Source organism: Nymphaea colorata, chromosome 9 (assembly GCF_008831285.2).
Source record: "Nymphaea colorata isolate Beijing-Zhang1983 chromosome 9, ASM883128v2, whole genome shotgun sequence".
NCBI classification, from domain to species: Eukaryota; Viridiplantae; Streptophyta; class Magnoliopsida; order Nymphaeales; family Nymphaeaceae; genus Nymphaea; species Nymphaea colorata.
Window position 1 is genome coordinate 5,434,957 of NC_045146.1, and position 26,204 is coordinate 5,461,160.

At 38.3% G+C, this 26,204-nt stretch overlaps 2 protein-coding genes across 2 annotated transcripts in view; one reads left to right on the forward strand and one right to left on the reverse strand.

The window, feature by feature from the left end:
- The window catches only part of LOC116260252 (probable LRR receptor-like serine/threonine-protein kinase At1g53430), a 35,052-nt gene extending 16,394 nt beyond the window's left edge, over positions 1 to 18,658 (reverse strand). The window contains exons 1-5 of the mRNA XM_050079638.1: positions 18,406 to 18,658; positions 10,305 to 10,464; positions 10,127 to 10,198; positions 9,378 to 9,446; positions 228 to 299 (exon numbers count right to left, since the gene is read on the reverse strand). Of these exons, the coding sequence (XP_049935595.1) occupies positions 228 to 299; positions 9,378 to 9,446; positions 10,127 to 10,198; positions 10,305 to 10,464; positions 18,406 to 18,520 (488 nt within the window). The 5' untranslated portion in view covers positions 18,521 to 18,658. The remainder of the gene's footprint in view (positions 1 to 227; positions 300 to 9,377; positions 9,447 to 10,126; positions 10,199 to 10,304; positions 10,465 to 18,405) is intronic.
- Positions 18,659 to 24,620: 5,962 nt separating this feature from the next.
- The window catches only part of LOC116260251 (probable LRR receptor-like serine/threonine-protein kinase At1g07650), a 78,007-nt gene continuing 76,423 nt past the window's right edge, over positions 24,621 to 26,204 (forward strand). The window contains exon 1 of the mRNA XM_031638435.1: positions 24,621 to 24,919. Coding sequence (XP_031494295.1) covers positions 24,778 to 24,919 — 142 coding nt within the window. The 5' untranslated portion in view covers positions 24,621 to 24,777. The remainder of the gene's footprint in view (positions 24,920 to 26,204) is intronic.

Genomic DNA, 26,204 nt, shown 5'->3' on the forward strand with positions numbered 1-26,204 from the left:
ATTTGTAGATCCTAAGTTCAACCCCTCAGTCAAGTGGATTAACCACCTGTTACATCATATTCTCTTTTCTAGTTGCATTTCAAAAAGAAAAGGCAGAGAGTCAGAGACTTCTCTGATGGCCTGGGCATAACAGTATAACTAAAGGCAATGGTAGTGAAAACCTCAGGTTATAAGCAGTCCTAGCAAACTGTAAGCAGAAAGCAACCAGCCAAAAGATCAATACTTACAGTCCTTGAAGTGTGGTGATATTCCCAAGCTCCTTCGGGATCTGGCCAGACAAACGATTTCCTGACAGCACCCTAAAATAGTTGAACATGTAATATACAGTGATTGGATGAGAATATCATCTAACACAGCTATCAAGCATATGAATAGATCATGCTGATCACTTCTTTGAGATCAAAGATGAACCATGTAACTAGGTGCTTATACCATGCAAACGTATTAAGATAGGGCCACACATAGTGCCATAGTGATGAAATCTTCTAATGTCTTCCACAATGATGATTCTACAGGAAAAATAAAAGCATGATAGCATATGCTCATTCATGAAGATGATATGGTTTCTCAACCTCAAGGAGTTGTCTCATCTGCAACCACAGGCTGGCTAGATTTGGCAATAGAAAATATTTGTAATGATATGGTTTCTCAACCTCAAACAGGGGTTGTCTCATCTGCAACCATAGGCTGGCTAGATTTGGCAATAGCAAACACTTGGATGTGTTCACAAATTTAACACTGTTGATGTGTTCACCATGGTCCATTTGCTAAGAAAAGAAACTTGAACCATGTTTTTACTAAAATATCTAGAAAACTTTTGAGCAATTGATTTTTATATCTTTATGGAAACGTATATATGCATCATAAAATGAGATTCCAATTGCTGATCCTTATAAAAATTAATCAACATTCTAGTTTCTCGTATAGAGTAACTATATACCAAAAAATGAATCCTGAGTTCTGTAAACACAACATACTGATTACTTCTCTATTTTTTCTTTGATACTGAATTTCAAAGGGCAAACAGAAAATTCACTAAAGAGAGATGAAAAAAATAAACAGGGTTGTCATGTTCATACAAGTCATAGTTTTAACAGTTGATATATATATATATATACATACATATATATATATATATATATATATATATATATATATATATATATATATATATATGCATGTACCCGTGTCTTGAGACAGAGAGAGAAAAGTGTTAGTCTATATCAGTTCAATGCTATATATATATATATATATATATATATATATATATGCATGTACCCATGTCTTGAGACAGAGAGAGAAAAGTGTTAGTCTACATATCAGTTCAATGCACACCAGATGAATATCTCAACTGTGAGTCCATCTACTACCAAAACTAACTACAATGATATTTTAACACCCCAAAAGTTTAATCTTGTAATCTTGTATTGAAGATTTTGAAAGATCTTTAAGGGCTTGTAAAAGGGGTTGTTAAGTTGTTGATTGCCTTGGTTCCTAGTCTTTTTTTGGGCTTGTATAAAGTAGAAAAACAGCAAGAAGACGATCTTAACGTGGAAAACCCTCGACTCGAGGGATAAAAAAACCACGATAGAGGAGATCCGGCCCCACCTAGCAACCAGGCTCACTCTCACTTAATTTTTCATTCACACAGAGAAATTAGGGTTACAAAGACCTAAAATAGAGCCCAACAAGGACATCAAATCGGATCAGGTCCAGACCTGGACTAAAACCCAAACACCAAAACATGTCAACACTCCCCCTCAAGTTGGGCGTACAGATCAAACATGCCCAACTTGGTTACATTTCTTTCAAATGAAGTTGATGACGAGGCCTTTGTCAGAACATCAGTTGTCTGGTCTTTAGACTTCATGTAAGGTAGAACAAGTTCTTTAGCGTCAATTCTCTCTCGAATGAAATGCCGGTCGATCTCGACATGCTTTGTTTTGTCGTGTAGTACCAGATTATTGGCCAAGTTGATTGTTGACTTGTTATCGCGATACATCTTCCTTGATCTCTCGGTTTTTATCCCAATGTCGGCTAACAATACTTTCAGCCACAACAACTCAAAACTCCCATAGCCACAGCTCTATATTCAGCCTCAGCACTGGAGCGTGAGCAAACGTCCTATCTCTTACTCCTCCACACTACGAGATTCCCTCCCAAGTAAATACAGTAGCCTGAGGTGGATCTCCCAGTATCAACAATCCTGCCTAGTCAGCATCCAAATACCCTTCAATCTCAAGAGAATCTTGGTTAACATATAAGAGGCCTAGCCAGGATTCCTCTTCAAGTAACATAAAATCCTGTCTACAGCCTTCAAGTGAGCATCTGTGGGAGCATGCATGAACTAACTCATCACATTCACAGCAAAGGTAATATCAGGTCTAGTGAGAGTAAGATAAATCAACTTCCCAACAAGACATTGATATCTTCCATTGGCATCTTTACAGAGAGGCTCCCCATCTCTAAGACTAAGCTTGTGTCCAGCATCTAGAAAAGTAGAAGCAGGTCTACACCCCAGTTTTTCAGTCTCCTTTAGCAAGTCAAGGGTGTACTTCTGTTGATTTAAAACAAGACTAGTACCTAACCTAGCAATTTCAATGCCAAGAAAGTATTTTAATTTACCAAGATCCTTGAGATCAAACTCGATAGCCAACAGTTTCTTTAACTTTGCTATTTCTTCTTCATCATCACATGTAACAATCATATCATCAACATATACTAACAGAAGGGTAATTTTATGCTCCTTCCTCTTCACAAAGACAATATGATCTCCATTCCCTTGATGATAACCATGTTGTCACATAATAAGTCTAAATTGTTCAAACCATGCCCGGGGAGATTGCTTGAGCCCATACAAAGCATTCCTCAACTTGCATTTTCTAGGTTCCTCATATCCTGGAGGCATAAACATATACACTTCCTATTCAAGATCTCCATTGAGAAATGTATTCTTAACATCAAGTTGGTACATCTTCCACTCCTTTATCACCGCCAAGGAGATAATGACTCTGATTGTCTTCATTTTTGCAACAGGAACAAACGTCTCCAAGTAGTCAATTTCATATTTCTGATTGAACCCCTTGACAACAAGGCGAGCTTTATATATGTCTACACTCTCATCTAGCTCAAATTTAATGGTGTAAACTCACTTGGATCCTTCCAGATGAGCCGCTTCAGGGATATTCACCACCTCCCACGTTCTGTTTTTCTTCAGTGCTTCCATCTCTTCTTGCATCGCATGAGCCCACTTGGAATTGCTCTGAGCTTCAGTAACAGTCTTGGGAATCACAACTATAGGAAGAGATGATATAAAACATTTGTAATTCTTGCTCAATTTAGAGTATGATATGAAATTAGTAATTGGGTGTTGAGTACATGACCTGATACCCTCTTTCTAAGAGCAATTGGTAACTTTTCATTTTCAACCTCTATCTGAGTGCCTTCGACTGACATCTCCCAAGCACGACTTGGGTCATCCAGTGAAGGTATAGCATTAGGATTGGGGTTAGGATTTTTGTCACCAGTCACCCCACCAGTGGGCTTTGTTGCAGTCAATCTTCGCCTAGAGTAAATCTGCCGAAACAAGCGGTTACATTCCTCTTCATTCCCAGTTGAGCAACCATCATCCTTATCGTGCTCTAGAAGGTTTGTAGCTTGAATCTCTTCCTTTTTGTACTCCAGAAAATTTGTAAAATAAAATCTCTTAATTTGGAGAATACTCTTCTCTTGTTGTAGACATCTCCCCCTGAAGAGAATTATCACCAAAATAGAAAGTATTTTCTAGGAATGTGACATCTTTGGTAACATAGACACGACCAATGGAAGGGTCTAGACACTCATACCCTTTTTGAGTAGGGGAATAACATAGAAATACACCCTTAATCAACCTTGGATCAAGTTTTTTAATATGAGGATCGTGATTGTGAATAAAACAAACACAATCAAAGACTCGAGGTGGAAGAGAAAAAGGTCGACCATTCCCTGATAACATAGAATGAGGTGTCCGTCCATTCAACACACGACTAGGCATACAATTAATCAGATACGCACTGGTGAGTACAACATCCCCCCAATACTGTTTTGGAAGATGCCGTTGGAACAAGAGGGCGCTGGTAACATTTAGTAGCTGACGATTCTTTAGTTCGGCAACCCCATTTTGGGGGGGTATAACTACAAGACATCTCATGAAAAATCCCTTTTTTTCAAAAGAAACTATCAACAGAATGACACATACTCACGAGCATTGTCAGACCGAAAGGTCTTAACAGAGGTTCCAAATTGAGTTTCCACAAGAACGATGAAAGTCTCTATGACATTAGGTACATTACTACGGTCTTTCGGCAAGTATACAAAAGTGTTACGAGAATAATCATCTATAAAAGTTATAAAGTACTGAAACCCTCGGTCTTAACAGAGGTTCCAAATTGAGTTTCCACAAGAACGATGAAAGTCTCTATGACATTAGGCACTTCACTACGGTCGTTCGGCAAGTATACAAAGGTGTTATGAGAACAATCATCTATAAAAGTTATAAAGTACTGAAACCCATGACAAGAAGGAATTCCCGAAGGCCCCCACACATCAGAATGGATCGAAGCAAAAACTTCATTAGAACGATTGATAGAAACAGGATATGAAGCTCTAACATGTTTAGCCAAATGACATACATCACAAGATACCATAGTCATATGTAAACTAGAACATAAATCAAGAAACAATTGTCTAAGAATTCTAAAAGGAAGATGCCAAGACGCTCATGTCAATGCAGAACCAACTAAAGGAAGTTTTCTCTACACTTCTTTGTTTTGCTAACCGCCGTCATGAGAGCTGTGGCAACACGCATGGGTAATCGATATAGCCCCTCATAAACCAAACCAATCTCAATCTTCTTCCTTGTCATCAAGTCCTGCAAAACACAACGATTAGTAAAAAAAATAAGTTCACAATTCAACTCTTTCGTAATCTTGCTAACTGACAAGGGGTTCAAGGGAAGATGAGGGACATGTAGAGCATTGTGAACTAAGAACTTGTTTAAAAGTGAGAGACTCCCTTTTCCAATCACAGAGATAGAGGAACCATCTGCAAGATAAACTCGTTCCTTCCCTGACGAAAGCTTATACTCATGAAAAAACTTAGGATTGCCGGTCATGTGGTGGGTGGCACCACTGTCAACAATCCACTCTCCCATACAAGAATTACCTTTTTCTCCAAATATAGCAAGGGTGCAATTAACTCTCACATCATCTTATGCCTCAGCCTGACTAGTTTCAATTTGACTTAGGTATGCACGAAGCTCACGAATCTGTTCGGTAGATATAGATGTTTTTCCCCCATTAGAATTAGTAACATCAGAAATAGGCTTCTTCCCACTAGAAGATTTCTCAAGATTATTCTTCTTTTCAAGATGCAAATCCCAACAAAACTTCATGGTGCAACTGGTTTTATTGCAGTGAGCACATTTCCTAGAGGGTCGAGTAGCCCCCATAAGAGCTGGGCTAACACGAGCAGACCTTTCACTATATGAGGTATGAGCCCCCTTTTTCCCTGTTATAATGAGACGTCTTTGCTCTTCAACTTCAACACAAGAATAGACATCTTCAATACTAAACATTTCTTCTGAATTAAGAATTTGACTCTTTATCCCTTCGAAGTCATCATTCAGTCTTGCCAAGAACAAAAACACCTGGTTCTTCCATTCCTTTACCAAATGATGCAGCTGGTCCTGGGGACAATTCCAAGTATCATCAGAGTAGTACTCAAGTTCCTCTCATTTTGATTTCAATGCCACATAAAAATATTCTACAGAAAGTTCTCCTTGTCGTAGGGCATAGACATCCTTCATCAACTGATACACTTGAACGTCCTTCTTCTGGCCATATATCTGTTCTAAAATAACCCACATGTCTTTGGCAATCCTCTTACGAAGAATGAGGGGTTGAATATCGGAAGACACAACGTTGACAACCCAAGTTTTGACTTGGTTGTCCTCAAGAAACCATGTATCTCACACTGGACTGGTCTCAGGTGGTTTAGTCAGGTGATTCAGTCTTCATCCCATTGACATAAGCAATTCGCCCCCGACCAGCAATCCCCATAGTAATAGCAGCAGACCATTGAAGATAATTATCCTTGGTAAGACGAATAGTAGTGATTTGAACAGGGATATTTTCAGTTCTAGAGGCCCCAATATCTGCCTGGTCAGTGGAGGCTGATTCCGCCATCACCAAGGTTCAACAATGCAACAACAGCAGAGGTGCAGTAGACAAGGGCTTAAATGTGCACACAAGCGATGGAGGATTGGCGATGCACAGGGAACTTCGAGGGTTTGCAGAAGAGATGCAGAGTACTTGAGCAGGAGGCTGCACAGACAAACTCATTGAAAGATGCTGCCATCGAAAGACAGAGAAAATAGTGTTTGCACGACAGAAGCTGATTCAGACAATGCAACAGTCCAGGCTATGCAACCGATTCAACATAGGTCACAACAGAGGGCAACGGCAGCAAGAGCAGCGGTGGCAAGATATCGAACAGAGGTGCCTGGCGTCTGGCAAAAACAAGGAAGAAAGGTAGCAGGTGAAGCGAAGTCAAGCAACCTCAATCGATGCAGCACAAGGTCGACACACCACAACAATGGCTGAAAAGACAACAACAGGCAGCGACAGCCGCTGCGCAATAGAGGCAGAGACGGTGACGGCACTCCACGGACGTCAGGCGGCTGCAGTGGACTACAGGTGAAGGCTCGCCCGGTCAGGCGAGGCAGCAAACTTCCTCGGGCGAAGCAGGAAAGAAATTCCAAGAGAAGTCGGACAGAGGGCGTTGAGCGGAAGAGTCTCAACCACGGCGGCCGCAGCTGAGGATGAAGCGGCGAGCAGGAAACGCTGATCAGCATAGGCGAACGACAGGCAGACAATGACCGCCGTACGACTAGCGTACAACTTAGGCGACGGAAGCAGAGAGCAATGGCAGTAGCTGGCACAGGCGATCAGACCACCTCAACGAAAAAAAATCAACGACCACGATCTACCGTCGGAACTTCACAATGCTTCACCAAAACTTCACGGGAGATATGCAGCACCGACAGACAGGGTTGGGCAACTTTGGCGATGGCAAGACCCTTGACCAAACCGAACAGAAAAAATCAGAACCTAATCGGCCCTGATACCATGTAGAAAGTAGAAAAACAGCGCAAGAAGACATTATTAATGTGGAAAAACCTCCACTCGAGGGATAAAAAACCACGATAGAGGAGATCCGGCACCCACTAGCAGCCAGGCTCACTCTCACTTAATTTTTCATTCACACACAGAAATTAGGGTTACAAAGACTTAAATAGAGGACATCAAATCAGATCGGGTCCAGACCTAGACTAAAACCCAAACACCAAAACAAGTCAACAGGGCAAAAATCGAAACTGCTACGGGTGGGTTGGAATCTGTCAGATCAGGGGCCTGAATCCGAGAGTGGGTCAAGTTGTTATAGTGGTATCAGAGCATAGTTCAAACACTCAGACCTGTGGACCCACAAGCGCGGACGTGTGTGCCTTAAGGAGAGTGCATTGTAACTCCCCAAAAGTTTGGTCTTGTATTGAAGATTTTGAATGATCTTTAATGGGTTATAAAAAGCCTTGTTAGTTGTTGATTGTTCTGGTTCCTAGTCTTTTTTAGGCTGAAAACCAAAACTATCAAAGGGTGTGTTGAGATTTGCCAGACCAGGGGCCCGAGTCAGGAAGTGGGTCGAGTTGTTACAGTTTTAAAGATGCAGCACATAGATTTGAACATGAAACCCCTCATATACCAGTCACGTGCATACCCATTTGAGTAATCTACTTTTTCTATAGTGTAACACCTCAAAAGTTTAGTCATATACTGAAGATTTTGAAGGATCTTTAAAGGATTATAAAGGGAGTAAGTTGTTGATTGTTCTCGTTCCTGACCTTTTTTGGGCTGGAACCAAAATTGTCAGGGGGTGGGTTAGGATCCTTCAGACCAAGGGCCCGAGTCCCGGAAGGGGTCGGGTTGTTACAATGGTATCAAAGCACGGTTCAAACACTCAGCACCTAGAGCCCCACATGTGTAGACACGTATGCCTTGAGGGGGTGGATTGTAACACCCTAAAAGTTTAGTCCTGTATTGAAGATTTTGAAGGACCTTTAAGAGCTTATAAAAGGAATTGTTAAGTTGTTGATTGTCCTAGATTCTAGGCTTTTCTGGGCTGGAACCAAAACTGATAGGGCTCGAGTTCGGGAGTGGGTCGGGTTGTTACAAATGTGACCTCCGCATGCAAAAACCTTGAACTTTTTTTTTAAAAAAAAGGACAATGTTCTTTTGCTGCATGTGTAGGGCTTTACAAACTGAAGTTCATTCATTGGTTTTAAATCGTTAAAGAATAGGTGGTCTTGAAGGATCACAATGCTTTGCAAAATAATGAATTTTTTATTCCTAAAGCACAGTTCAAACACTCAGCACCTAGGGCCCCACATGTGTAGACACGTATGTCTTGAGGGGATGGATTGTGACACCCTAAAAGTTTAGTCCTGTAATGAAGATTTTGAAGGACCTTTAAGAGCTTATAAAAGGGATTGTTGAATTTTTTATTCCTAAATTTTTAAACATGTATATCACATTTATGTGTTTAATTTCACAAAAAGAACTTTACCGACTAACATATTCTGCCAGAGATAGACTCAATCATGTGTTAAAAGGTGTCTGTATGGGTTATGTGTTGGTCCTGTGGAGTTTCGATTAGGTTTCATTATATGTCCTGACCAAAAGTATTATTGATGATTCATCCAATCTGAACTTTCAAAAGGTTACTGAATACTGATATATTAGGAAACATAATTCCACATTGAGTTAATTTAGTGAAAGCGGAGTTCCCATTGTCCACTTTTCATGTGATACTAGCCATTAGTTTTTTGGCATCCCAAAGAAGCATAAACAAGCATCAAATGTCACTAACCTAATACATGTTTTTTACTAAATATAACATGATAAACTTCTAATATCAGTTTAATGTTTAAAACTTAACAAAGCACGTTACTAGAGTATGTGTCAGCCTGAAATGGGACCTAACCAAAGGTTGTGCTAACCAATGTACTTCCCAACCATAAACACATATTATCTATATAAGACTCTTTGAATTGAAAATCCATGCAAACTATAACAAGCTATCAAGTGGACTCATACGTTGCCACATAAAAATGGCTTTTCATTATCCAACTACCAGCTGACACCTATTTTACCCAAAAGGTACTTTGATGTAAAATTGCTCATAATGGTTTAGATGCAGCCTTTGGCAGTTTATCAGACCAATGCATGATTAAGATCCACACTATCAAGAGAAAATATACCACATAAATGCTAAGCAGGACTTACAGTGTAACCAAAGGCAAGGAAGCCCAAGTAACTGGAATGGTGCCATTGATATAGTTAGATCCAAGATGTCTGTCACAAGAAACGTTTGTTAAGAGAAGTCTATACATCTCTTTCCAACTCCAAAATAGACAAAGAATGCGTGATAACAGAAAAATATGCTTCTCAGTTACACACATACGCAGGAATTGATCGTTATACGGTTAAATGAGAGATGCTATGGTATTTAATACATTTTTAAAATAGTAAATATTATGTGGTTGAATTAGCTTCAAGTCATATCATGATGCAAATCTACTTTTACATATTTAAGTACACAGAACCATTTTCACCTATCGCCTAAGCATATTTCGATTGAAATCCAGGAAAAGCTTCATTTGCAATCTAATACACAAGACAAGAGCCTCTGAAATATTGTACTTACAAAATTTCACTGTATACATGGGTTTTACATCAGTGGTTTGAGAAGAATCAACCCTTGAACTTTTGAAAATGCAAATAGACGCATACAGGAAGCAAAAATGATCGTGAAAAAAGCACGTCTGTTTTCTCAAAATGAGAAGTCGTTCAGGGGCGACTTTATCATATCAATCATGTAGATCACATCTATAAGGTAAAAATGCACTCAAAACAACAAGAAAAATCAAACCGAGGATATTTGCACGGTGGCCTTTGTTGGACGATCCTGAGTCACTTAATATGTTTTACCAGTGAAAGTATTTTAAGACATAAAAAGTCACAGAACTGCTTACAGTTTTGATAAGTGGGTGAGCTTGCTCAGCTCCTCAGGCAGCACTCCTGTTAAGTTTTGTGTGCTTAGTTGTCTGAACCATGCAACAAACACAACAGACAATTTCAACGCCGTTTAACTGTAAGTTACACAAATCGGTACGACAAGGAGAAAGTTTGTATGATTGAAACAAATCGTACATGCTTACTATGTGACAGACCGTCCTGTTTGCGTAAGAACAATTACATGTGACATTGTTGTTCGATGAATCCATCCACCCTCCACTCCCCGAGCATGGATCCACGCTGAAATTCCAATCCCTCTTTCCCAACTTGGTTGCAACTGCTTTGAGTGCAGCGGCTAACGGAATTCATGGAAAACACAGTAATCAAGTAGAGTCTCGCTTCTTCTTTTTTCATCTTCAATCCTTGATAGCACAGTCCAGTATTCCACCACCAATGAAGTCCGTGGTCAATAGCAAAAGCACAGGAAAATGATACCGATGAACACCGCAAACTTGTTCTCAAACTTGAGTTTAAAGAACAGAGAGTGAAAGCACCAACAGTAGTGGTGGTAGAGTAATGAAAAGTTTTAAACCGTTACTCCGGACATGAGTTGGAGTGAATTGACCCTCGACTCGCGGGGTCTACCCGATCACTTGGCAATATTTTCATATGCATAAACGGTGCTTTTGATTCGTTATAAATTAATATTTTATTATAATAATGTATATGCATATGTAAACTACAAGCTTTAGCAATATATTTACTACAATTATATAATATTATATATATCTCTTATATATGTAATGCACTCAAAATTTTATATAATATGCGGGTTTCATATCATTTATAAGTACACTTATAGCGTATAATTTGAAGACTTAGATCATATCCATAGATGACTTCGTTAAACCCACATTTGACTCGGGCAAAATTCGGATAGTTCCGACTGTTCATCCTATAACTCGGTCCGACCCTATTACATGTGATCTTATGCTTGAAAAATATAAGGGAGATCTTCCGACACTTTAAAGCTTTTGTTTTCTTGAAAAATAAAGGTATATGAAGCACACAAAATATGTAAAAGTATGAACGTATGAAAGAGAGCCGAAAAAAGCAACAGTGTTAGACCAATAGATTGATAGAAAGATGCAACATTTTAAAGATCGGTATCTTCTGATTCTGGAAATATCATATTTTTCTCACATTTATATTGCCACTGGAAATTTTAACAATCCGGAAAGGCCAAGATTTTCTAGTCACTTTGGGGTTGTTTGATTGCTTCTGATTTTCAAGTACTCAGAATTTGAAATTCACGGATTTAAGATCAAACTCCCCCTTTCTCCTCTCTTTTTCTCAATGTAGAAAAGTAGGCTAAGGATTTTGAATGTAGATATTAGGTCAGATCTGAAATCCTTGGTTTGATAAACCATGAATTTCATCATGGACCTTTTATTACATCAGCAGAAGCATGTCACAACAGATTTTTAGATTTTAAATATGAGGCAATCAAACGCCCCCTTAATCACATGTATGCGGGCAGTTACGACAAGTCTACTAAATAGGACCCAATTTCGTATTTAAGCGAACATAAGCACGAGCAGGTGACTCGATCAGAGTTCAGAATCACCAAATCCAAAAACACTGTAAGGAGCAAGGCTCGGTTAAGAAATTTCTATGTCGAACATTCAAGCCGTTCTTGCTTGAGGTCTGTCTGCACTTTTGTCAATGCAAAGAGTATCAGCCTAAGAACTTGACTGGGCCAAGCTTGCTTACCTGTGGCTGTGACCATACCCAATGTATGGTATGCCGAACCCAAATCCAGATTTGGAACGACGACCGACTGTACTAGAAGCTTAGCATTGCACCTACGTCTAGAATCATTTGACTCTGAACCCGGTGATAGCGTTGGATTATCGGGATCCGTTCGTACTGCCAAAAGCTTTCAACATGTCCTAAAATCAGGAAGACCTATGGGTGTGGAGACCTTGATGACAGGCTTGACTTTGTTCAGACAATTTAACCAGGGCGGATCAGATTTTTTTTCATTGATCATTAAATATATAGTTAACAAAATTTCAATTGACTATGAGTAAGCTTAGGCATTGGGCTGGCCCGACATTTAAAACTGGGGCTCGGGGCCAGCTCGATTCAAAAAACCCAAGCCCGGCCCGATTACATTAAAAAAATATTTTTTAATATAAAATAAATATATAAAAATAATAAATTATTATTATTATTATTATTATTATATAATTAAAAACAAATCGTTATCGGGCTCGATTCAGGCTTATCGGGCCCGCCCAGCCGGCCTAGGTCACGTTTTCTTGGGCCCGAGTCGGGTCGGGTACCGAGTACTCGGTGGCAGCCGGCCCGGTGCCCAAGCTTAACTATGAGACAATGACCTAAATCTCATGGGCTAGCTCATATAACTGGACCCAGGTTTGTTTAGGTCCTACACTCAGGAAGCGGTGCCAGAATTTTTTCACGAGGGAAGCGAAATTAAAGTTTCTAAATGAAGTGGGGCAAGGGCCCATGCAGGCCCCCCTTTGGCTCCGCCCCTGTTACCACTAAAATAGAGAGATTGGGCTCCATGGAACATAGGCTCCATTGAGACCCCACGCATCACTGCTCCTGATCCCTGAGGTTACGCTTAGAGAAGCTTGTCTTGAAGGAGAAAAATCAACCTTAGTCCCAAATAAAAGAAGCTGATGCTTAAGAAGAGCAAAATAAAGCATAAATATTTACAGAAGACAGAAGTAAACAAAGAAATTTCGGTAGATCGACTAGTGTGAAAGCCCAGCCCTGAGGGCAAGTTCCCCACAAAAATTTTCCCCGGATCTCAGATCCAACAGTAAGAGGCACGGAGCAGTCGTTGAGGGAGCTTTTCCATCAAGGCGTGGCCTAATTACGAATCCAGTAATTCCAGGAACCAGGCCATGGAAAGATGCTCTGCCCACTAACACTATTTTGAGCCTTTTGTTTCTTTATAAGTTTATCTAAGTTTAATTCAACCCGCGCTTGACAAATTTTATGCAAAGTTAGGATGTCGTCAGAAAAGGCGCAAAAAAGTTATTTCACCTTTGAACGCTGGAGGTCAAAACCAAGCCTAAATTATATAATACATATATGTTCGTTTGTTTTAGACTTGCATTTGACCTACGTCCCGGAAAGGGTCCCACTTTGCATAAAAATTATCAAGCAAGCTTTGAGAGAGAGAAAGAGAGAGAGCTATCACCGATCTATAGATGCATAGCTCTATTGTGTCATTTATATTTTTAAACATAAAATTTGATTGTAAATATCTTAAATTATTTTTAAAAATAAAAATATTAGCCCTATTTGACACATACCGGCTTATACTGCAACACGGAGCCCCTTTTTTAAAACAATAGATGATCATATAGGGGCCGAGCCAAGGTAGTGCTCACATAGTCCTGGCTTTCCCTTTATTTTTTTTTCATTTTCATGTAAATTTTAAAAAATTTCATTTGTTTTATATACAAATTTTGAAAAATGATATTTCAGTCATAATCAAAATTTATAAACTTTAATTCAGCTCCTCTCATAAAAAATCTCTAGCTATGCCCGCTTGGGTGATATCAATGGTCAGTAGGTTCTCAATTCATTCACCAGCCCTCAAGGATTTGAGCTATTAATGATATAGCGGGCTTTCCCTAGTGTCCTTGCTTGGTGGCTGGCAAGCGGCCATAGTACTTTGTTTCTTACACAAAAAAAAAAAAAGAAAAGGAACATGTACAAATGGGGATAGGCTCCTAACTTTACTACCCCTCTCCCTGCCTCCTATCAATTCCTCTTACTTGCAGGGCCTCAAGCTGCTTTGCCACCAATATATTTCAACTTGGCCCAAGGACATAGTGCCCAAGGTAATTAACTTAAAAGACCCATCTTAAACAAGCCCTTATAGCCTCACCAGCTATGCTATAATGCTCCTCGAGTCAACTTACTTCCTTCGTTTACCAATATTTCTGGTCGAAACTCTGGCTATGATGCTCCTCGAGTCAACTTACTTCCTTCGTTTACCAATATTTCTGATCGAACCTCTGACACTAAACCTTAAACTCGCTACTCGGTTCCGGAGTTTGTAAAATTAAAGACATTACTTTGAGTGTAAGTGCTAGGATGCTAGTTTAACATGGTTTCCTTATGCGATGCTTTCGATCCATTTAACTTTTGCAGGTCCGGATAGGTTAAGCTCCTAGAAAGTCTTTCTCCTAATAATAAAACTAATGGGTTTAGATGTGATCCAACGAAGTGCAAACAATATTAGATTAAACGTATTAATAAATTCAAGTTGAACCTATAAACAAAAGATATTTGGCTCATAAAGTACAAAAAATATATATACTCGAAGGTTATTAAAAAATAACTAATAAGTACGTAGAATACTTATGCACCGATCAAGTGTAGATATGGTGTAAATCCGAAAACAAACTTAAATCGGACACCACTTGAGACTGGTGTCTTCAAAGGTGTGCACCACAAAAGCAAAAGAAGGCTCGGTTCACACCCAACAAGCTAACAAGTGCTGGGCCGACACCTAAGCAGTACAACAACCTGAGCCAATTTGAGCTTGACTTAACTCGCTCCGTTAAGCTCGACTGGAGCTCGATTCCTTTATAAACCAATCGAGCTCAAGCTGAACTGAAAACTTGAGCTTAACAAGAGAAACTCGCATAACCTCATTTAATCTAGGTTTTTTTTTTTAATTTTCAACTTTAAAACAAACCAAGGAAAGAGATCAAGCCAAATGGGGAATTGGTAAACGAGGTTAAACAAGCTGAGCTTGACCCCAGACTCAGCCTATGTAGTAAAGGTCGAACTGAGCTTGTATTTCTAGCTCAAGCTGACTCAGCTTGTGTACAACCCTACCTAAGAAGCTGACGAGACCGGTATAAGTAATTGCCGCAATGCTGAATAGCTGTCATAATAACATAATAATATGCAACTTAATTTATCATTAATGCCACCCACCTTTCAAACTTTTTGTGCTTTAATGTACAAAATATCCCGATTTCTGTTTCTCATTGATTTCTCGATATTTTCTCTAGTTAGTTGGATACTTTCCAAATGTCTATATACTGCTCACCCAAAACAAAGGGTGCAACAAAAAAAAAAAGAAATTACACGATAATATATATATATATATATATATTATTCAGATCTACCACCAACTCCAACTCGAATATAAATCACAAGCTCAACTCCAAAACCAACCTAACACCACTATCTATCTATATATATATTGAATTTAAAATTCAAAAAAATGCAAAAAGTAAGGTTATCACCATATACTGTATTTAAAAATCAACAAGATCCAAAAAGTAAGGTTTGGATTCACAAATTCAAGCACAATGAAATCTAAACCATTACTTGCGGTATTAATTACAGTTCTGTATATTAGTCATTGATGGAATCTTTATTAAAATAACGTGTGAAAAATGATTTGCAAAAAAAAATAGATTACTTGTTTATATTAATTTTTATTTCGCCTTTCTTGCCTTTCAAAATAAATATACCCAACAATAATTCCACAATAAAGAGAAAAGGTTAGTTGCCTTACAAGTTCAAACTGTGTATCAATTTCTTTGTAATTAAGATCTCATGTTCCACTTTTTAGATCAATAATGAAGGTTTAGATTGTATTAACGTTTGTTCCGATGTAAAGCGAAGACTCAAACTATGGTATCCAATTGAAACTCCAATGAGAACCCTTTCCGCGCCCGGACCCCCACCCCCCACCCCCGCAAGGCAATGAAAATAGGACGAAGCGAGACATGCAAATACATAGATCTACTTTCATATCTGCCTCCAAATTCGTTCTATCAGATCAAACATTCAATTTCACTTTATTTGCGCTCTTACAATAAATTAAATCGTCTTTCAATATTTCACAATGCCTTCGCCAGTTCTTTTTATATAAAGCTTATATAGCCAAACATGTCAGCTTTTGTACTTTATGTTTTCGCGTGATCACGGCCTTCAATACCCAGCTTTTCGTATTTTGTCTCTTAAAACTATAATATTTGCCGTTATATAAATAAATGTAAAATGTTTCAAATTTATAACGTTTAAAAGTATATAAAAAATTGATGTACAAATCAAATTATATATATATATTTTAAATAATCACTTTAATTTATCGGTGCCTTAAATTCAACCTATAGATACTTTTTTTATTCTCACGAATTATTTTGTCCACTTTAATTTACAAATAAAGCCTGTCGACAAAACACAACATATGTATATTACACATAACCTTTACGACCGTATGGTACTTTTTAAATCTGGGAATACTAAATACTGTCCCAACCAGTGCAACATGAGAAGCCTGTCCGCCCCTATTACCTAATAGCTAAATCATGGTTAAATGAGAAGTAAATCATTGCTAAAAACTACATAAATTGTCATTATATATTAGACCCCTGCTAGTGCTAGTACACAAATGTGATTTTCAAAAATTTTATTATCCGTAGAGAAGTCTCCCCTTTATTTTTTTTTTGCATAAGGAGGCATCGGACCTTTTAGAACGGGCACTCCATTTGGCTTGCCCCATACCTTGCGATTTGCAAGGGGAGGCAGTGGCCTATGCCATGGAGGGGAGGCAACAGCCTTTCTCCCCCAAAAAAAAAAAAGAAAAATTGCCTTTGACAAATTATTTTGAAAGATGGAGGCGGTCCCGACCCTGATGATTTTGGAGACGGTCATTCCTTCTCTTGTTCTGCTTCGACTGGCTGCCGTGAGGCCCAGGCCCCAGGCGGGCATCACGGTGACTGCACTTTCCCACAACAAGATGGCAGCATAGGCCCGTCATGTCGAACTTGGTGAGAGATACGGCAAATTTTAGAAAAAATTTAAAAACTAAAGAAAAATAAAATAAGTGAAAAACTAATAACACAAACATAAAAAAAAATGTAATAAATAAAATTAAAAAAACTAAAAAAATGGAAAAAGGTGAATATAATGCAAAAAAACACGTTTTTTTGTTTTTAACGTCTTTTTAAATGTGTTTATATATATATTACAATAATCAAATGGTCTTTTATTTATTTTGTATAATTGAAAAGCATAGGCAAATGTGCATTACCGACAACAAGTTGCTCGGCCATGTTTTTAATAACGAAATACGTATTACTACATTTTTTAATTACACTAATGAAAAAAGTAATTATTTGTAAAGTGGTCTGTTACCGTTGGGTGAGATTATTATTTGTTATTTTATATCACTAAAAATCGTCGCAAAAGTTATAGTTGCGATGGCCAGTTAGCCACGGGTTTTAGTGACATGTTTTAAAAACACAATAATAAAAACATAACTATGTGGCTGTAAAAGTAAGTATCAAACAAACCCTGGTATACTAAATTTGGATTGGACTCATTAATACTATCACCTAACACTTTATCTCTCCATCTCCTATTTGTCGGTTGGATTCTTCATCCCTCTTTTAAAGATAGAATTTGAGTGGGCAGAGCTCACCTTGGCTCCACCTCAAATATTTTAAAAAATTCTACTTATTTTATAAAAAAATAAATATTTCAACTCTAATCAAAATTTAAAAGCTTTAATTCAATCCACTTTATTAAAAATTTTTTGTTCTCTCTCTCTCTCTCTCTCTCTATATATATATATATAAAAGAGACTCACTTCTCATTCCCAGCCGCATCAAATCGCAAGACAAAAAAAAAGAAGAACTCGGATCGCTGTCTATATCTGCGGCAATCTTGGTGACGCACCCGCGTCGACGCAACGCGGCGCGGGCTGGTGCTACCCAGATTCGCACCCTAATGATTTCAATTTTTTCCACCGTTGCACCGTAATGTATCGCACCGACAACCTCATGCCCACCCGCACCTTGCATTCTAGTGACATAGATCGCTGTCGAGTCACAGCCATCGCCCTTCTGAGATGCCCTCGCCCTAATGATAAGAAACTAACATCCGGTCGCTCCTGGTTCTGAGCCGTACCAGCTCAGATCCCCGCTACTACACGTGAACCGATCCATTAGACCGGATGAACAAACTCCAAAGAATCAGTTGGAACTAAAAGGAACAAGAATGACCGATTCATTTTGCCGGACTTATAGCGAGATCGGAAGGACGAAATGAGTTAGAAAACTAAGTCGAAATTCCGAGAAACAGCGTCGGAATATTTCGACGAGACAGAGACCTCGTCGAGAAGAGGAAGCACAAAAGGGGAAAAGGAACCGCGGACTTCAGAAAGGAATTTATCTCTGAAATGGAACACCGGGAAAAGACCAAGGGGGAGAGAGATCCGCACCTTCACTGTCGGGGAGCTTCGCGGCCTCCGGCCGGACGATCTCAGTGGACTTCGCAGCGAGCAGGAAGAAGACGAACAAGAAGAAGAGCCTCAGAAGACGGGATACCGGAGTCATTTCTTCGGATCTTTCACCGATTTTCTGTATTTCTCGTGACAGTGGAGGAGCAGAAGAAGAGCAGCAAGAAAACAAGTTTCATCTGCAACTGGGAGGAAAGCGGGCGCGCCCTCGCCCGAAAGGGGGAGGAAATTGCTTGGTTCCTCGGGATTTTGCCTTTATTATGTTAAATTGCTTGTCAAAGTTTTAATTAGATGCCTAGATCTGTCACGTAATTACAGGAAGGTACCTTGACTTTTAAAGTTTCTCAGCCAGCCCACCAAGCGTGAGCACCCATGCCGGTTAACAATATTTGGATATCTTAATGATGAAGAGAGTGTATAATGTAGAGTGGACGGTTTCCTCAAATAGAAAGGCGGGTAAAGCTAGGTTTTTTTTTCGAGTATATAGATATCTAAACAAGTTTTAATTGGTCTTCACGCGGGGACTCAGTCCTGTGGCACCGGCTTATAATGATTAGACGGATAATCAAGTTTTAATTGGTCTTCACGCAGAAAATGTAAATTCAAAGTTACAGATTGGGTTGGGTAAAACATATGGCATGGAACCCCCATTTATTTTGCTGTGCGGGTAACCCTTCCCTTTCTTAATAATCACTTAATTAGAACCGTATTCGACTATTTGCAGAAACACAATCATAATGCAAAATTACAATAATGACTCTCGATGATCTTATGCTCTATATCTATAAGCATTTTAGAACTAAATGAAGAGTGAGAGCTCATAAAATGGAAATATAAGAGATATAGAACTAAGCTGGAGCAAATGCCAACGAATGGAGAGGTCAACGAGGTTGGTGAAGAATGCTGGTTGAATGAAGAACACGATGATGGAGCAAATGCCAACGGATGGAGAGGTCAACGATGTTGGTGAAGAATCCTGGTTGAATGAAGAACACGATGATGGAGCAAATGCCAACGGATGGAGAGGTCAACGAGGTTGGTGAAGAATCCTGGTTGAATGAAGAACACGATGAAAGATATGATGTCAGATGTGGTTAAAGGTAATATGACAACTACTAGCAAGGAGAGTCGGGTAAAGATGTGGTCAAAGGTAACATGACAACTATTAGCAAGGAGAGTCAGGTAAAGAAGATAGGCGCGCATAAGAGGGCATGACATGAAGAACTGGAGAGCTGGCTGGTAAGCAAGTAGCAAAGAGGTAGATGAAGGCACTGCAATTGAGCGGCAAGGCGGCTCACACTCAAGTGGTTTGAGGTTTGAACTATGCTGTCACACTTTGATGTGTTGCTTTTTGGGCTTCAAATGGTTGCAAGTACAACATCTGAGTTGAAAGATATTTTGTAGGTTGAAGCTTTCAAGCAAATCAAAACTTTGGAAGCCTTAAGCCAAAGTATGACTTAGGATGTTTTAAGTCAAAGGTGATTTTTCCCAAATAAGCATTGTAAAAAATGAATTTATTTTTAACAACCTTACTTGTGTAAAATTGTTTTTTAAAAATAGAGATAACGACTGATGCATCAGAAATTATTAGTCGAATCCATGACATGACCCATAGTTAGAGTTTGTGCCCTTTCGAGTGAGAGAGATGGTCAATCCCACTGCCCGAAGGCTCCTCCTATTTCTCCTGCTTCCGGAGTCTTGAGCTGCGTCGGTGTCAGTAATATTGTGCCCTTTAGTCTGGCATTTGGCAGATTAGAACCTCCTTATACGTATGTGCACGCACAGACACACTACAACAATATTAGAAATAATGACATCACATTATATGTATGAAATACCATGTTCCAAACAGATGACAACTTTAAAATTTATCTTATACACGACAATGAGCAACACTTCAATAATACTGTTCAAATAAATCGTTGCCCATACTTGCTTCCTCAAACACTTCTTGTGAACGTACTCAATGTACCACTCCTATCCCTTAATTGTGGTTCTGATCCGATAGTTCCTTCTATAGCATGGTTAGCATCCTAATTTTCTGTAATTTTTGTCGATTTTGATGTTCTTTAGATCAATTGTAAATGGAATTTATAAAATAAAAGCATAGTTATTAAAGCACTTGATGTATAACTCAATTTTTCAAGATCAAATTTTTAAAGCTTCTAAATATTTATGCATCAACCAAGTATAAGCATGTTGACTCATAGGTTTCTCATTCCATAAACTCACATTCATATAATTAGATGAACAAAAAAAAGCACCTCTAAAGTCCAAGGTGTTATTTTTCCAAAATGCACATTGGACTGTGAATGCTCACTCACACCCACATTCATATAATTAGATGAACAAAAAAAAAGCACCTCTAAAGTCCAAGGTGTTATTTTTCCAAAATGCACATTGGACTGCACACACACACACACACTTAGGTGCTAAATCTATAAAGAATCATCTTGACCATCTATCTTTATAATATGAACTGTTGAGACAAAAATTTTAAAAATAGAATATCTTTAGTCATCTATCATTAATTAACAATGCTTTCTCTTTTTTCTTTTTTTAGATGGATGGCTAAGATGCTTCCTTACAAGTTTAGCACCTAAGAGTGGAGTACTTTTATACAATGGCTATTTTTAAGTCATTATATGCTTTATAACCTTGCAAACATGCAATGTTAAATTTTAAATTTGCTTTGCTCATGATATACACCTTTATGTTGAAATTATTCAACTTTGTAAATTAACTATTTTATTTTTTTTAACTATTCTTTTTATCATGTCATGAATATGTAATTATGTCAAATCTCTGATAATTTTTTGCTACAAGCTGATAATTGTGTACATGTTTTCCACAGTAGTACTACTTATTTTGTTGTTAATTTTAAAAACTAAAATAACATTTTATTCGTTATCTTTTTTTAAACCACTTAACGCACATATGCATGCTTACTGGTTTGGTGAGACTCTAAATTTCATGGCATTATACACTTCTAGTAACATTTACCATTGTCGTTGTTCCTCTCGCTTCCTGTTTCTTCTTTGTGACGTAGTCGAGGAGGAATGAAGAGGAAGACGAGGGAGAAGAGGGCAACGTCAGGAGGCTTCACGTGTCGAGCTCGGGTCTGGACCCGCTCCACCAAACCCGCCGAGATATAAAGCGTTACATGTTGTCTCCCAACTATCGGTTGCCCATTATGTGCATGCATTTGTGTTTTGCAACCACTTGAGCTATCAATTAACATAAATGAATGTGAATGAATTGAATGTGTATGAAATGAATGTGAAAATAAAATGAATATGATTGAAGTGAATGTGAACGAATTAAATGTGACTCATAAGTGTGTTTGATTGTGGCTATTGAGTAACCCTTATATATTGTGGAATGTGTAAGGACTACCATGACAAGTTATGTAAATGTTTGTATGCATCATGATATTATAGTAATTATGTTTCTTTGTATGTTGGACTTCATATTTAAGCCCTTACTTTCTGGGGTTAGGGATTTACTTAGTTTGTCGTTATACTGCGAAGGTCCAACCTTCTGTCGTTATTTTTATGGTTTTAGTAGACTCGAGACAACAAGTTGATTTGATAGCTCAGCTCACATCCTATTGAAAAGATTTTTGGTGTATAGTCATGTTAACGTGTGATGTTTGGTTTCATTGATATATTGTTTTTGTTTAGACATTGATGCTTTGTTCTAAGAGCATTTTTGTCATGAGCATCATTGATAAATATGAAGTTATTCTTGATACATAAATGGATTATCTGCCCTACTATTATTTTGATTTACATAAAACCATTTTGATTGTTGTGTTGTTGCACTTCTATGTGTTATGTTGAAAGAAAAAAATTGAGGGGAAAAAGTCTAGGTGTGATAGTCTTTGATATCAGAGCCATAAAAAAACTCTACCACGAATGTGAGCTAAAGCCCGTCTTTGAAGTTGTGCCGCCCAGGTACGTGCTGCGTGATTGAGCTCATATAGTATTTTTTGAGTTTAACTGTGATTATATACATATTGGCGATTTGATATTTTGACGTTATTTTGACAATGCATTTTTGCAATTTGACTTGAAAAGCTTGACATGGACTTTGTAATAAGAATGAGGCTTCTTATTTGTACAGATGTAGTACCAATGAATGGGTAGGAAGCAAGGTGGGCCGGCTAATGAAGCACAGAGAGTGCCGAGTTCAATCCACTCAGTTGCACATACCCCTTTAGATGATAGTAGGTCGAGGCAATAGTTTGCTTAAACTAGTATGTGTGTCCAAACCCCACTGTTGCAGTCTCTACCCGTGGACCAACGGGCTATACTATTAACAACGTTGTAGACACTGACCTCCCTAGTCCAATCGATGGTCAACAACCAAAGGACTCATGTATCACCTATAGGAGACACCAATGTGCTGCCTAAGGAGAAGGTGGCACTCACATCATTTAAACAATTCATGTCGATGCAGCTGCCTATTTTTATATCCTGGATTATGATCCACGGATTTCGGGAGGGACTAAATCTCTAGAAAAAAACATCTATCCGTTAAAACTTGTCTTCTTCCTCTTTTTTCATCTTTTTCTGTTGCTGCCACACCCCACGACTGATTTATGCAGAAAAAATTTACATGTAAATTTTTAAAAAATATATTTATTTTATACAAAAATTTTAAAAATTTATATTTTAAATCTATCAAAATTTTAAAATTATACTTTTGCCCCTTTCATAAAAAATTTCTAGATGAGTCCCTATCCCTCATCTAAGTCATCTTCACTGGTCGCCGTTTGCTACCCAGCCCGTTGAATACCCTCCTTGCTCCTCGCCCCCTCATCTCCCCTTCCCATTTACTGCACAGCCCGTTGCAGACTCTCCTTGCTCGTCGCAGCCACGTTCGCTCACCGGTTGAAGGCAAAGGTTTTAGTGGCTTGTAAAAAACGAATGCAATTCAAATTTCAAGCCAGGGCAGAGCCGCCTAGGCCATGGCCCATCCCAGTTAATTGAAAAAAAAAAGATTATATTAAAAAATTGATTTTTTTTAATAATTGAAAAAAATTACATCAAAAAAATTAAAAAAATTTAGTTGCGTAATGTATTTTTTGAATTCATGTTTAGTTTGGCCCTATCCGGATAAATTTGTTGAACCATTTGACCCGTCCTTGAAAAAAATCCTTGCTCGCCCCTGTTTCAAGCGATCAAACGTAGGTGCTCTCAGCTCAAAAGGAGACACGTATTTGATTGCAGACACCTTGGAGCTTCCTTACGCAGTATTTTATCCTATTGTTCATTAATAGGTTTCTCTGTTTCTAATTCTCTTATCTTTATCAGATTGACTAGAGAAGCCATCAATGATATCAGAGCCCTTCCACTGAATCAGTATTATACTGTTTGAAAAAGGATAAATTTCTTTGTAATGCGTGCTTAGTGATATTGTCGACTTTCCAACATCGTTGTATATTGTTACAAAGGACATCAAAGATTTGAGAAGGTTGCATAATACCAATGTTCCAAATTTTTTTCCATGCTGCAGACAAACACTGGGATGGAACTTCAGTAGATTATAATCCAAGTTCAACAAACACGCCTAAAGTTCCCTCATGTCTATGGCTGTCAATTGATCTGATTTTAATCGGGATATGCTTTATCATATTAAACTTTTCTGATAGCTATATATTCAGATTCAAATTCATATTGGAATTTCGATGCGGAACATTTTATACCATATTCCAATGTGAAATTCATAATCCCAATCTGACTCGAATGCAGTTTTTAGATTAACATCTGAAACTGAATCCTATTTTTAAATTGAATTCAAACCATATTATAGACATTGACTGTAGGATATTTATTTAAAACTTTTGAATCCAAATCTAAATCCGGTCAATATTTACTTCTGAGTCAATCCGAATCCAATAACATGTCGGATTCTCATCTGAATTCTTAATTGGATGACAAAATCTGTTTCATATCGTCTTTTTTTTCTTTTTAATATGGTTTAGTTGGATCGAATTTAAAACCGTCTCCACTAGAAAGCGTATAAAAACAAGTTGACGATAAACTTTCCAGAAAGAATGCGTGCCCGCATTCGAAAATCCATGTTGATGGCAGCATATTTGAATATAGAAAAAGTTGGACAAAACTGAAAATTTCTCGCTGACCCGTCTAGCGAAGGTCTGCCACATTAGTCGTTAAAAAAAGGCGGCTTGCCAGTTCTTACGGAAAAGTCAGATAAAAAGAAAGAAGAAGGGGAGAAAATCCGGAGAGAAAGATACATTAGTGTCCACGAACCCTTTCACTCTGTCTCCTCCGTCAGCTTGCTTGATTCGTAGAGGAAGTTGGCGAGTCGTGAATAGAAAGAGAAGAAATGGAGGGAATTGGCCGCGGCTCTACTTCGAGGCTTTTCTCTGTTTCGTCCTTCTTCTTCTTCTTCTTCTTGATTTTGCACATGGCCGTGCATTCATTCGAGAATTCTCGATCCGAAGCCGCAAAACTCCCAGACGAAGAAAGTATGAGCTCTTTCCCTGGAAATTTTCCGATATTTTTCTGCATATCCTCTGAATTTCATGTGAAACTTACTGTCTGGAGCTCTGGATATACGTTCCTTGTTTTTTGCTATCATTCCTGGTATGATTTTTTTATTTATATACCCGCGAAATCGGGAGAACCTGAATCCAATGACTGGCTAGCCGGTTGTTCGAACTTCTTGTGTTCCTTCGTCGTTGACGGTTAATCTCGAAGAAGCCGCTAAGGATGTGAGATTTTTCAACTGGAACAAGGCAATTTTGCGCCTGGTCTCCGAGAATTTTTTACGGAAATGCTTGCTAATCCTGTCGGGTGGAGACAATGAAGTGGGGTTAGAGTTTGATCCTCGTCGACTATTTTTTTTTCGCGACCAGCCAGTTTTCAGCACCGACTACATTGTCCTTTTTACGACCGTCGGGGTCAGGGAAAAAAGTAAGGGTAAAATAGACTGTAAGATGATCTACCGGCTACGATCATCCGTTCGTAACGTTCAGTTAATAAAAATGGGGTGAAGGGACGGGTCCGTGAGTTCTGCTGTTGGACCTGCTTGGGATGGGGAATAGGTCATCCGGCATATGATCCTCCTGGAGCAAGACTACCTCTGTGTGCACGCCGAAGAGTTCTCTTCTGTTCGTGTAAATATATAATATAATTTTGAGAAACTTTCAAAATCGCACCTAGAGAATTCTCGATAACTAAAAAGTCATTTCGCTTTTTAATATTTTTAAAATGCACCTGGGAAATCGTTTGTTTTTGCACTAACAGTTTTTTTTTTTTTTCAATAACTCCAGCCTATGTCACTTAGGTACGGGTATGAGTACAGGTGCTGGTGCTTGTATGGGTATTGATTATTTTCAAAAAATTTAGGTACAGGGGTATATATATATATATATATATATATATATATATAAACAAAAAAAACTTAGAAAATATATATCAAAATAAAAAATATACATCAACATAAACAAATAAATAACATAAAAAATATATATTAACGGTTCATGCAGCAATGTGTTTAAGAAACCTATGAAAAACTTCAAACATATGGAAAACTGAGCAGACCTAGACAGTCAAATATGAAATCAGTTGAGTTTCACATCCAAAACACAACTCAACATTGTGGAACTAGAGTCTAAGCGCTAAATGCTGAACTGGAATGGTTTAGTTACAGAAAATGCAGGTTTAAGCACCAAATACAGAAAATATTGGAACGACTCAACATTGTGGAGCATGGTTGCATATAAATGTATAAGGGCCAACAATATGATT